Here is a 12,389-nt window from a genome sequence, read left to right as displayed (position 1 = left end):
GGCAGGGCATGAGAGGACTGTTAATGACATATGCCATGTTATACCTTGAGCCACACATTGTAATATCTAGACACTTTCTGTTGACCCTGTTCTCTTTATTGCTTCACACAAAGTAAATAACAATAAGAACAAGAGTATTAGGTGTTACTAGTAACAATACAAGATAAAATTACTCAGACAGAAATAACTGAGTTGTCTCTTTAATGCTAACCTTTCTTGATGGTAGTTGTGCAGTTCACAAGTTTCATCCTGCCATGCTTCACTGGGGGGAAATAAAACTTCAGTGTAATACTCTGTAGGTAGTGCTGAATCTCAGCTTTATGTAATTGCAGGCTGCCATCTTTAACGGTAGTCTTTCCTCCTGGAGTCCCTTGCTGCATGTGTCAGGGAGACAGTTAAGTTCTCTCCTCATGTGGCTCAGAGTTGGATGTACCTGAAGTACTAGGATATACCTTTGGGAGGTCCTAGGCCCAGACTTATGCTGCAGACAAGAGCTAATAGCCCCCTCTCAGATCAGCATGACTAGATCAAATTCCCTTTAAATGGGAAGTGATTTGTGTTCCTCTCACTGCTGTGGGAGTGTGGAATAGCCAGCTTGAAACAGCTCCAACAAATGGATGAAGCAAGTTCACTAGGGATACGGTCCGAGAAATGTAAGGGGCTTTAATGAACCTACCGGAGATAGTTGTGTCCCTGCCCAGCAGCCTGCTCCTTGAACTACTGCATTTCTGAAACCCATTCTCTTTCCCGAATGCTCCTAGGCTTGGGTTGCAAACTATGAAAGGCCAAGGATGAACGCTAACTCGCTGCTGGCGAGCCCCACTGGGCTCAGTCCCTACCTGCGCTTCGGCTGCTTGTCCTGCCGCTTGTTCTACTACCGCCTCTGGGATCTCTATAAAAAGGTGAGAAAAGGAGGATGGGAGTGTGGGGGATTCCTCCTGGTCAGGCAAGCTAGGGACCAGACTGGTTCTGAGCACGGGGGTTGTGTTAATTCCCTTGCAGTTCTGTCATATTCCATTGTTTCTGACTCAAGAAGCTGTAAGTTGACATTCCCTCCTTCCCCCTGCCTCTAACTCTACTGGCTATGAAGCAGTGCTCAGCTCTTTAAATATAGTTCCCCCTCCCGGGGGAAACTTACAAAAATGGCAAGACTCTTGTAGACATAATTAGTAGATTTTAGCAGTAGCTATCTGGATTCTCAAGCCTGAGCCCTCATAATCATTAGCTATAGGTTGGCTCTAGTGCTTGTCCTCTTGTTCTGGACAGATCAGTTCCTTCTGTATCTCAGACTAGATTAAAGACAGGTGCTTTCTGTCGCAGTGAGTCTGGTTTCTGGTAAAGGGCTGTTCAGAGGATAGCTCCAAATGTAGCTAGCAGGCTTGGTCGCTGAGTAGGAATTGCCTGTAGTGATGGGGCAGAGGGAGGGTTGAACTGAGCTGCCCAGGTGCAGAAGCTGGGAAAGGCTAATATCTTTGTCCCTGCTTCTCCTCTTCCATAGGTGAAGCGTAACAATACACCACCACTCTCACTATATGGGCAGCTTCTCTGGCGGGAATTTTTCTATACGGCAGCCACTAACAATCCCAAATTTGACCGCATGGAGGGGAACCCAATCTGCATCCAGATCCCCTGGGACAGGAATCCTGAAGCCTTGGCAAAATGGGCAGAGGGCAAGACAGGCTTCCCTTGGATTGATGCTATCATGACCCAACTGAAACAAGAAGGTTGGATCCACCACCTGGCCAGGCATGCTGTGGCCTGCTTCCTGACCAGGGGTGACCTCTGGATCAGCTGGGAGTCTGGAGTCAGGGTAAGTCAGGCATTTCTAGACCTAGGCAACAGAGCATGGGGAGGGCAAAATCCTGGTGGCACATTCTGCTGGGATGGCAGTACTGTCATGGCAGTCATTTGGCATGTAGAGTAATGTGGAAGAGAGGATGAGCTAGCTGGCTTTGCTTTGGTCACAAGCCTAGCTTTTTCTGCCTAATTCAATTAAGTCCTAAAAGCAAATATGGGATAGTCTACAGTTACCTATGTAAATGGGACCCATTGGTTAATATGGGCTGTTTATTAAAAAGTGCCCCCAGCCCAAGTGGAGGCAGAGGCATCACTGCCCCAAGGGGCCGAAACTCTGATAGAGAGTTGAAATTGGAATACACAACTCCTAGGAACCAAATTGGACAGGAATTCAGTGGGTTATTACTAGTATCCTGCTTCCACTCAGAGTGGGGGATGGATATTGTGAGGCCTAGAAGAAAAAACCCTTACTCACTTTTGATTGTTCTGCTGCACAGAACTGCTCTATTCTGCATACTTACATTACACTTCCAAGTTTAGGGTTGGTGTCCAAATCTTGCAGTAAAACTGTATAGCAGAGTCCAAAGCAGCAGGAGCTAACCGGTAGTGGTTGAAAACCTGACCAGACAGGGCTTCTCATTGGAAATGATTGAGATGTAAGGAAGCATGGTCCGGTGTCTGCATTACTGCTCCTGTTCCAGTTACCAAGATTTGTTTCCTGACCACCTGATACTTAGCATCTGAGACTATTTTCTAGTGTTCCCTGCTACTGGGTCTTTCCCTTGGAGGTTGATTCCCTCACCATCTTTCCCTCTGATTGCTGCAGGTGTTTGATGAGCTACTGCTGGATGCAGATTTCAGCGTGAACGCCGGCAGCTGGATGTGGCTTTCGTGCAGTGCTTTTTTCCAGCAGTTCTTCCACTGCTACTGCCCTGTGGGTTTTGGGCGCCGCACAGATCCCAGTGGTGACTATGTTAGGTGAGAAATATGGGTGGGTGCTTCTCACATACCTCCCAGCATGCCAGTGACACACAGCTGCACAATCTGCCTGCCTGGGTGGCTGACTTGTTGCTTATCCCAGACTTGTGAACTCTTTGTGGCTGTGCTCTGAATAAGGTGTCATCTCTTTATATGTGCTGCAGGCGGTATTTGCCCAAGTTAAAGGGCTTCCCCTCACGGTACATCTATGAGCCATGGAATGCCCCTGAGTCAGTGCAGAAGGCAGCCAAGTGCATCATTGGAGTGGACTACCCCAAACCCATGGTAAACCATGCAGAGACCAGCCGGCTAAACATTGAACGCATGAAACAGATCTACCAGCAGCTGTCACGCTACAGGGGCCTCTGTAAGTATGAGACACGTGCGGCATTGTGCACTTTAACCCTGTATCAGCTGAAGGAGATAGATGGTTGGGTTGGGAGGAGGATTCACAGTACAGCAAATGGCAGCTGTGTGCCTGACCAGCCCTTTCCAGGAGGAAGTGGCTTCTGCCAAAAGTTTCTCTAAAGGTACATGTTTTCCCTGGGAATGCAGACGAGACCATGAGCACCTCAGTAAGGCAAGCTGTGGAGGCTGGGAATAGGTCTCAGGTAACTGAAATTGGGAAGGAGCCTACTGGGGACCAGAAACCCTGTGCTTCACTCCTAAAGCCCATGCATAAGATCCCAATGAGAAGGGATCGTGGGGGCCAGGACCTGGATCCCCAGCAAGCACTGTACCACCTGAGCTTTAAACCCAGCTTGTCTTTCATCAACACGTGCACCACTAGGTGTTTGCACCCCGGGTGTTCTGAGCTCCCCATGAAAAGCAAGAGCCTGTTCCTCAGTGGAAGTCTCAGTGATCGTTCTCTTCCCAGGTTTGTTGGCCTCCGTCCCTTCCTGTGCGGAAGAGCTCAGTAACCCAGTCACAGACCCAGCATCAGGCCAGGGCAGCAGCACCAGTACAGGTGAGCAGGAGTTGTTGGTAAATTACCTAGACAAGTTAATGGGCACTTGGAGCCCATAACTGGAAGGTTACTTCAGCAAGGAACAGGTGTGTGTGTGCGGGGGGGGGTAAAATGGTGTAGATAAGGGGTGGGCAATTTTCGCAGGGGGCGGGCACTCCATTAATTTTGGTAAGTCGTCACAGGCTGCACATTACTACTATATTAATGGAGGAGATAAGGGGGCCTGTGAAGGACTTTGGGTACAGGAGGCAGCTCCGGGCTCGTGCAGAGTGTTGGGGTGCAGGAAGGGGTGGGGTGTGAGGTGCAGGCATTGGCCGGGAGGCGCTTACCACAGGTGGCTCCCAGTCGGCAATGCAGCAGGATGCTCAAGCAGGCTGCCTGTATGTCATGGCCCCCACATTGCTTCCAGAAGCGGCTGCGGCCAGCTGCTGCTGGCACGTCTCTGCGTGCCCCTTGCAGATAGGGAGGCAAGCACAGGGTCTCTGTGCACTGCCTGTGCTCACAAGCACTGCCCCCATAGCTCCCATTTGCCGGAAGCTGGCCAATGGGAGCTATGTGGACAGTGCTGGGGGCAGGGGCAGTGCGCAGAGCCACTTCTCCCACCCCCACCAGGGGCATGCAGAGATGTGCCAGTAGCAGCTGGCCGCTTCTGGGAGTGGCATGGGGCCACAGCAGGCAGGCAGCGTGCCTGAGCGCCCCGCTGTGCCACGGGACTTTTAGAGGCCTGGACTCAGAGATTGCAAGAGGGCAGAAGATGCCAGACAGAAATGTTAGATCCAGCCTCCGGGCCGTATTTTGCCTGCCCCAGTATAGATCTTATTCACTTTCATTTAGACTTGCTGGGAATTCCCAAGAGAGCTCTTCCTAAAAGGCCCACAGAACTCTAGTCGGCGATTCTTTCTGGCATCATGTACTACGGTTCCATAGAACCTGTCTAGACACACAGGACACGGAGGGGTGGGGAGATGCAAATAATTTTTCTATAAAACTAGCCCTTTACTAGAGCAGGAAGACTCTGGTGATTGTCTTAGGCCACGTCCAGACTAGGAATTAAAATCGATTTTAGATACGCAACTTCAGCTACGAGAATAACGTAGCTGAAGTCGAATTTCTAAAATCGAGGTACTCACCAGTCTGGACGGGGCTCCATCGATGTCCGCGGCTCTCCGTGTCGATTCCGGAACTCCGTTCGGATTGATGGAGTTCCGGAATCGATGTAAGCGCGCTCGGGGATCGATACACCGCGTCCAGACTAGACGCGATATATCGATCCCCGAGCAATCGATTTTAACCCGCCGATGCCGCGGGTTAGTCTGGACGAGGGCTTAGGCTGGAATTGCTGAGATTCAGTATCCTGTCTGTTAAACATTTGTGTCCCTCCCCCAAAAAAGGTGGAGGCAGGTTGTGGCCACACTTCCTGTTGCTTTGGCATTGTAGGCTCTCCTTTTCCCCTGCTGTCTCAGCATATAGGTGCCTAAAGCAGTAAATGTGAGACGCCGTAGGGCCAGAGGAAATGTTGCAGTGACTCTCCTCTCCCTCTTGTAGTTCAGAGGCTGTTGCATTGTGGCCAGACCTCTCCAAAGCGTAAACATGAGGGAGTGGAGGAGCTGTGCACTGAAGAGCTGTACAAACGAGCCAAAGTGACGGGTCTGCACATTTCAGAGATCCCCAGCAAGAACTTGTGAACGTGAGTAGCCCCATGATCTTGCTCTGGGATAATTGTGGTGCTGTGGCCATCCTCGGTCTTGTTTCTTGACAGTTGGTGGTGCCCAACTTTAAATGCTGTCAGTTTAAAAATCTAAAACTATCTTATTGTGGTTTGATAGCCCCACAATACTACCAAGTAACTTCTAGTGGGTCTCCTGTCTTGTATTCATGTTGCTATATTGCTTGGCAAGGTTCTAGCTTAGCTGGCCAGCAGAGGGCAGCAGCCTTGTTAATTTAGCAAACACAGACTGCTTTTATCTTATGGACCTGTTCTGCTGGGTTTTGCTCCCTTCTTCATAGGAACCAGCTGTCCCACATAATCAGACTTCACAGCCTGGTTCCAATCTGCTCCAAAAGTTGCAGGCTGGGAGGGAGAGCAGCACATCTTTGTGGGGGCAAGATGATGTTCCTCATACTCCACTGGAAATGCTCTTGACACTCCTGTTGGAGAGAAGCTGACTGTGTTCTGTTCTATCTTGAGTTCTGCAAAGAGGACTGATACCTAAATGCTTCTTTCTCCTTTTTTTTCTGCAGCCAGAGATGGGAGAATCACAAGGGAAGAGTTGGGGTGCTGGAGTGTTTGCCACAGCAGTGGAGGGGTGCTGCTTCCAGAGGGATCAGAGCTTTTGACCAACAGCTGAAAATGTGGGAGGTCTTTGAATGTGTAATTCTGGTGGCTGCCACAGAGAGAGATTGCATCACTTGTGCTTGAGTACATTTTGGCTCACTGTTATACAGAAGCCCTGGGACCTAAACTTGTCTCTTCTCAGCCAAACCTGGAATCTGCCCAGATTGGAAGGGGGAAAAGTTTTCCATTCTCTCCCAAGTGTATCTTTCTTTTCCATTTGTATGCACTGGTCCATTTGCTGCCTAATTACAGGGAGCATCATCTGCATGTCAGAAGAAATAGTCACCCTTCCTGTTAAATGGCAGGCAGTGAATTGTCTGTCGCCCCAAACAGGCCAATTCTCCTGTCTGCATAACAGGGTTCTCCTTGAGGCATCTCTTTGAACAGCTCCGGTCTCAAAGCATGTTGAAGTGTCCACCTGTATGAGACAGTCAGCAAAGTAGTGGGATTGGGAAAAGGATGAAGCTGTAATAATGGAACATCAGTACGGCAGTAACCATGACCACCCTCCATGGCCCAGGGATCCCTTTAAGATTCATTGAGCAAATAACATTCATACTGGTGCCTGATCATGACCCTGGCCAGTCTCCAAATGAGGCAGATGCCTAGAATAGGCCGTTGAATGCAGGCTTTTGCCTCTAGGGGTCATCTTGAGAGGAAATTTCAAGAGAAGGGTGACTCTTCTGAGAATAAGACTGACTTGATCATATATGAAGCTTTCTCCTAGAAATTTGCTCCTCTGAGTAGCAGAGAAAGCTACACCTGGTGAGGAAAACTATTCTGGCCATACTGGGCTCTGGCCTCTACCCTTCCTGCACTTTTTCCTTCCTTAAGAAGCCGCCCTTTCAAGCAGAGTGAGCAATGTCCAGTGTGAAGCCTGTGCAGCGTCTGATGTGGAGTGAATGTACCACTAGAATGAGGCTGGGCTGTTAGGCAGCTCTGATTAGCGAGTCTTCCTTGGGCTCTATAGCCCATTCTTTGTGGATATCAGCTCCGCTTCCTGTAGGTTGCAGTGCATTTGCATCTGTGTGTTTGGTTTCTGCATTGTGTAACCCTATGGCCATGTACCCTGCACAGCATCTTTCCCCCACACCTGCATTCAGTGCTTTGTATTCTAACCTGGCAGCTTTGTAGGACATACAGGCTGTTAACCATACATCCCTTGGTCTTGTTCTGTATTTCATGCTGTTTCAATAGGGTGCTCACAGGCCCTCAGGCTGCCTTCCCAAATGATGGGTGGAATAGAGTAGACGGGCCTCTGTTTCTGCAGCCTTCATAAGGAATTGTCTCCAGTAGCTGTTCTTAGCACTATGTATTTATTCACAGTCTGAAACCCCTACTTGGCACAGACATAGCCCCTAGCCAAAACAGCGGCTTAGGTTTACATATAGCCTCACCTACTAATAACCTGCTCCCTTACCGTGACATTGGGAGACCATAGTTTCCCATCTTGAATAGATTTGGATTCAATGTGGGCACCCTCATAAATGACCCTGAGGTTACAAGTATGCAGCAATTCAGGGGCATATGAAAGGTTTACAATATGGGGAGGTGGGGCAATTGTATCAGAACCAAGAGCTAGTTTATTAAACAGCCGATAAATAATCTTTCCTTCCTACTAACACTAGGGCATTGACCCCAGATTTCCTTTTCCAGTGGAATCTATTGACCAGATTTTCCAAGCAAACAGTGAGTCACCCCTCCTGACCATGTTTGATGTCTATTTTTCCAGACTAATATCCTCTAGCGAGGATTTAGAAATAACACAGTAAACCAGCATAGCTGGGGTTTTGTCTCCAAATCTTTACCCAGAGGGGCCCCTATAGCCTTGTAACTGTAGGGTTTAGGGGAAGGAGAGACCCCTGTCCTCTTCTGCAGAGAGAAGGGGAAAGAAATGCACTTTGTACACTTAGAATTTAGAAATTGTGACTTCTGTCATATGGAAGGTTTCATGCTTGTCTGTAAATATGACATTGTTTTATAAATGTCTTTAACCCTCTACTTGCTGTGTTTTCACTTATTTCAAGTGAGTCAGGTGTAGGTTGGAGGAACTTTCTGTGCCAGGGCAGAAAGTCCTCAAGTGGCCTCTTGCAAAGCTTTGTGGATGTCAGGGGAGGGGAATGTGTGCTGTTCTCTTCTGTCATCCCCAGTATTTGTATTCTGGCAGCCGGAGCCCCCACAGTTGGCTAGGTGCAGTTCATATAAGACAAACAACCTGCTTTGAAGAGTTCTCAAGCTGAGAAGATATAAATGTGAAGGGAGAAGAGAGGCAAAGTACACGGTTTATTTTAGGTCTTGATGAGTGTATAGTGACTTTTCAGACAGTCTTAGAGAGTATTCCATGTGGAAAGAGTGGCATGGGAAGAATAGAGACAGGGTCATCCTTACCCATACGCAAAGTACGCAGATGCGTAGAGCACCAGGAAATTACTGCTCCAGCCCCTGCTCCGCCTCTTCCCCATGGTCCCTGTACCCTTCCCCAAAGCCCCAGCCCCACCTCTTCCCGCCCCAGCCCTGCCCCTTCCTGTCCCTGAGGAATGCAACAGGGCTGGGCCTGCACTCACCAGTGATGGGAAGTGGAGGGCCTGGCCCCAGCTGCGCTGCTGCTGAGTGCTGGGGGGCCGTTCCCCAGTGTCCCCCAAGCCAGCCCCCCCGTGGAGGCTTGGCGCCCCCCCCCCACACACACACACCTGTGAGGGGTGGAGGGGCTGCGCCGGGCCCCAGAATACCTAGAGATGGCCCTGAATAGACTACCCATTTCAACAACCAATGGGGGGTTGAGACCACTATCTTTGGAGTAGAGAAGATGAATGAGACACTAGTGTTCACAAATCTGCCCATTCACCAACTCCTCTAGGCTGGACATTGTGTGTGAATGCCAGACTCTCACCTCCCAAAACAAGCTCTCTATTCTCACCCATGGTGAGAGATCCTGTGGTGGTCAGAGGAAAAGCTTCAAAGACATACTGAAAGCGTATCTCAAGAAAACTGACGTGGACATTGCAAGCTGGGAGGGGCAAGCCGCCAGCCAATCTCAATGGTGTCACATCCTCCATCAGACAGTGGCCTGCTTGGAGAAGAAGCACCTTGTCCTTGAAGCTGAAAAAAGAGAAGGAAGGAAAAAGAAACAACTTTCTCCCTGCAGGAAGCTGACCCACCAAGAAATGTCTGTACCTACTGCAGGCAGATATGCAGTTCCAGGATCAGACTCCTGAGTCATCTCAGGACCCATTTGTAAATCTCTGGTAGAGATTCTTGAATTGAGGGATTGCCACTGATGACAACTCTGCCTATATTTTTAATTTAAGGTGGGAGATGAGGGTCTTGTCAAATTTTAGCTGTGGATGGATGGAGAAACGGTTAAATCCTAGATGTTATGGAGGAAGTGGTGGGATTTGGACACTGCCTGGATGGGAGGAACAAAGGAGTGGATGGTGGTGTTTCAAAGATGATACCTAGATTGAGTCTGAGTGATGGAAAATGGATGGTATCAGTGACAGAACCATCTCTGATTAACTCAGTCAAACCATGAACTGATTGTATGCAAATACAAGAGTGAGTGATTGGCTTAGCTAGAGACTAATAGGTGGAGAATTAACCCCAAGCAATGTAAAATCTGGGAATAGTTAATTGGGCACATTTTGTATTATGCCTTTCACTTCAGAGGCTTTTCAAGTGCATTTGGACAGCCTTGGAGCCAAGATGGCTTGCCTCTTGGTTTTATCTTTGTATGGCACCAGAAGTAAGGGACATTGCAGATAGACATATTTTTTCAATGGCAAAAAAACTACACTTATGCAGAGTTAAAATTACATGTTGGTATGTTGTCCCCTTGCATAACATTAAGTAAAACCCAGGAAATTCTAAAAACCAGGAAATGCAGAGTTAAGGTTGCCCAGGCAACCTTAACTCTGTTCTCTTTCAGCAATGCCCCAATACACCCCATTAACACACATACCTTTACTCTGTCAAACCCACAGTTGCTGAAACGTACGAACTTTTCACGTCCTTTCCACCCATTCACTCTCACCTATTCCAGCTAATATTATTAAAGGACAAAAGGGACAGGGGATGAGGAAAGATTACCCATGCTAGCTCCCCTCTACCCTCTTTCAGCAATGCCTCAATGTGCACACAGCCCATACTCACACTGGCCCTTGGCATTATAAGATTCAGGAAGCTGTATGAAAAGCTTGTACATTTCAGTAACTGTGGGATTGGCAGAGTAAAGGTATGTGTGCTAATAGGCATATTGGGGCATTGCGAAAGAGGGCAGAGTTAAGGTTGTATGGGCAACCTTAATTGCATTTCCTGGTTTTCAGACTTTAGAGTTTTGACAGCTCAGCATGGTGAAAGGGGACAGTATGCCACCAACCTTAACTCTGCATTAATGTATTTTTCTTGCCATTGAATTTCTTAGCTTTTTGAACAGGAAAACATAGGCATTAGTAATGATTTAGATAGTTGTATACGTCTTGTAATGAGCATACTGAGTCTGCTGCATCTCTCCCACCATGTGTGCACCTATTGACTGCACCCCACTTGGGGTTGCCACCTTTCTAATTGCTGGTTACCAGATCCCCCAGGCCCTGCCTTTTCCCCCAAGCTCCTCCTCCCCTCCCCCCCACTTGTTGAATCATCTCCACCTTCCTCCCACCCTCTGGGCTCCCTTTGGGGCTGGGACAGGAGCTGCTGCAGCCTGACAGGAAGACTGCCTGCAGGTAGGAGGCAGCCCTAGCTGAGCAGGGGCTGGCCTGTGTTAATAATCTGATGTCTCCCCCTGCCCTGTGGTAACTGGACTTTTGGTGTCCGGTCCGTACTTCTGACTGGACATGACCAGGTCCCCTTTTCTATGGGACTTTCCAGTCAAAAACCTGGCAGTAGCAACCCTAAATGGCACCCAGATACAGAAGCCAAAGACTGGACTGTCCAGGTAAAACCTGGAGGAGTGGAAACCCTAACCCCACCAACCCTGCTTCAGCACGTCTCCTCAGCCATGCTCTTAGCCATTCAATGCATTCTCTCCTGCAGCCTGGCTGCCTCCCCACTATTGTGCCCCAAACTCCTCACTGCAAGCAAGGAACCCACTTCTCTGAAGTCTTCTTTCCCTGGTATACCGTTGCTGTTACTTTGCTGGAGTGCACTTGGCAGGGCTGTGGGGTGCAGTTAGACTGAGCGGCTACAGGGTGGTTGGGGGTGCAATGACAGAACTGGAGCTGCAGGCTCAGGTTGTCCATGGGTTGGGGTGCACTGGCATAGCTGTGGAGTGCATGGGGGTTAAGGTGCACTGGCTGAGCTAGCAGTGTCATGCTTCCGTCCTATTCCCCCACTCCACCCCTTAATGCCCCTCTCCTGCCAGGAAGCATTCACAGGCCTATTCCCTCTCCTCGTCCCCTCCGGCCAAAGACTTGGGTTACATTCTCCCTCAAAATAAGATTGCAGCTCATGACTCTCAAATCAGAGCAACATCCAGAGGCTCAGTTCAAAACTCTTTTTGCTTTAGGTGGAGGCTTGGTATTAATTTATCCTGAGTTATGTTAATTGAAGGGTGGGTTCACAGCCAGTACCGGGTTTACTATGAGGCCAGGCCCAGAGTCAGAAGGGGCTCCAGACAGACCAATCTTCCCCTCAGCCGGCTGAGTCAGCCAGGAAAGCTGCCCCTGCTCTGCCCCACCCCACCTCTTCCCACCCCTGCTCTGTCCCAGTCCTGACCCCACTCCACCCCTTCCCCTGAGCTATGTCCCAGCCGGGGGACTGCAGCAGAGGTCGGGCGCACCGTGTGAAGTGGAGCAACCTGGCCCCAGCCCGCTCAGCTGGCTCCCAGCTGTGCCGCCAGTGAGTGCTGGGGGGTGGTTCTCTTCTGCCCCCCAAGGCTGGGAGCCAGGGAAGCAAAGCCAAGTGGGCTGGGGTCAGGTCACTCCCACTTTCCGCTGCCTGGTGAATGTGGGGTCAGGCCTGCCCTGCAATCACCAGGCAGCGGGAAGTGGAGTGAACCGGCCCCAACCCACTCCGCTCCACCGGCTCATGCTGGGGGGTGGTTTCCCTCCTGCCCCCCAAGCCTGGGGAAGAGAAGGGGATGGGTGAAGTGGAGGCACAGGGAAGGAAGGAAGGGGGTGGGATGGGGAGCAGAGGGGAAGGGGCATGGGGACAGGAGAAGCAGGGGTAGGGGGAAAGAGGCAGTGGGGATGAAGTGGGTGAGGGGGAAGAGATGCAGCAGGGGGTGGGATAGGGAGGAGATGGAGCAGTGAGGAAGAGATGGGGAGGGGGAAAGTGGGGGTAGGAGTGAAGCTAGAGCCCAGCATGTAACATCCC

The 12,389-nt window shown here is 49.9% G+C and overlaps 1 protein-coding gene across 1 annotated transcript in view; it reads left to right on the top strand.

The window, feature by feature from the left end:
• Positions 1–8,078, top strand: part of CRY2 (cryptochrome circadian regulator 2) — a 31,554-nt gene extending 23,476 nt beyond the window's left edge. Inside the window, exons 6-12 of the mRNA XM_030559961.1 lie at positions 762–902; positions 1,499–1,810; positions 2,624–2,775; positions 2,940–3,142; positions 3,653–3,742; positions 5,288–5,429; positions 5,984–8,078. Of these exons, the coding sequence (XP_030415821.1) occupies positions 762–902; positions 1,499–1,810; positions 2,624–2,775; positions 2,940–3,142; positions 3,653–3,742; positions 5,288–5,427 (1,038 nt within the window). The 3' untranslated portion in view covers positions 5,428–5,429; positions 5,984–8,078. The remainder of the gene's footprint in view (positions 1–761; positions 903–1,498; positions 1,811–2,623; positions 2,776–2,939; positions 3,143–3,652; positions 3,743–5,287; positions 5,430–5,983) is intronic.
• Positions 8,079–12,389: the final 4,311 nt, after the last annotated feature.

Source organism: Gopherus evgoodei, chromosome 4 (genome assembly GCF_007399415.2).
Source record: "Gopherus evgoodei ecotype Sinaloan lineage chromosome 4, rGopEvg1_v1.p, whole genome shotgun sequence".
Classification (NCBI taxonomy): Eukaryota; Metazoa; Chordata; order Testudines; family Testudinidae; genus Gopherus; species Gopherus evgoodei.
Note: the sequence above shows the minus strand (reverse complement) of the source record. Positions and strands in the feature narration are given on the sequence as shown.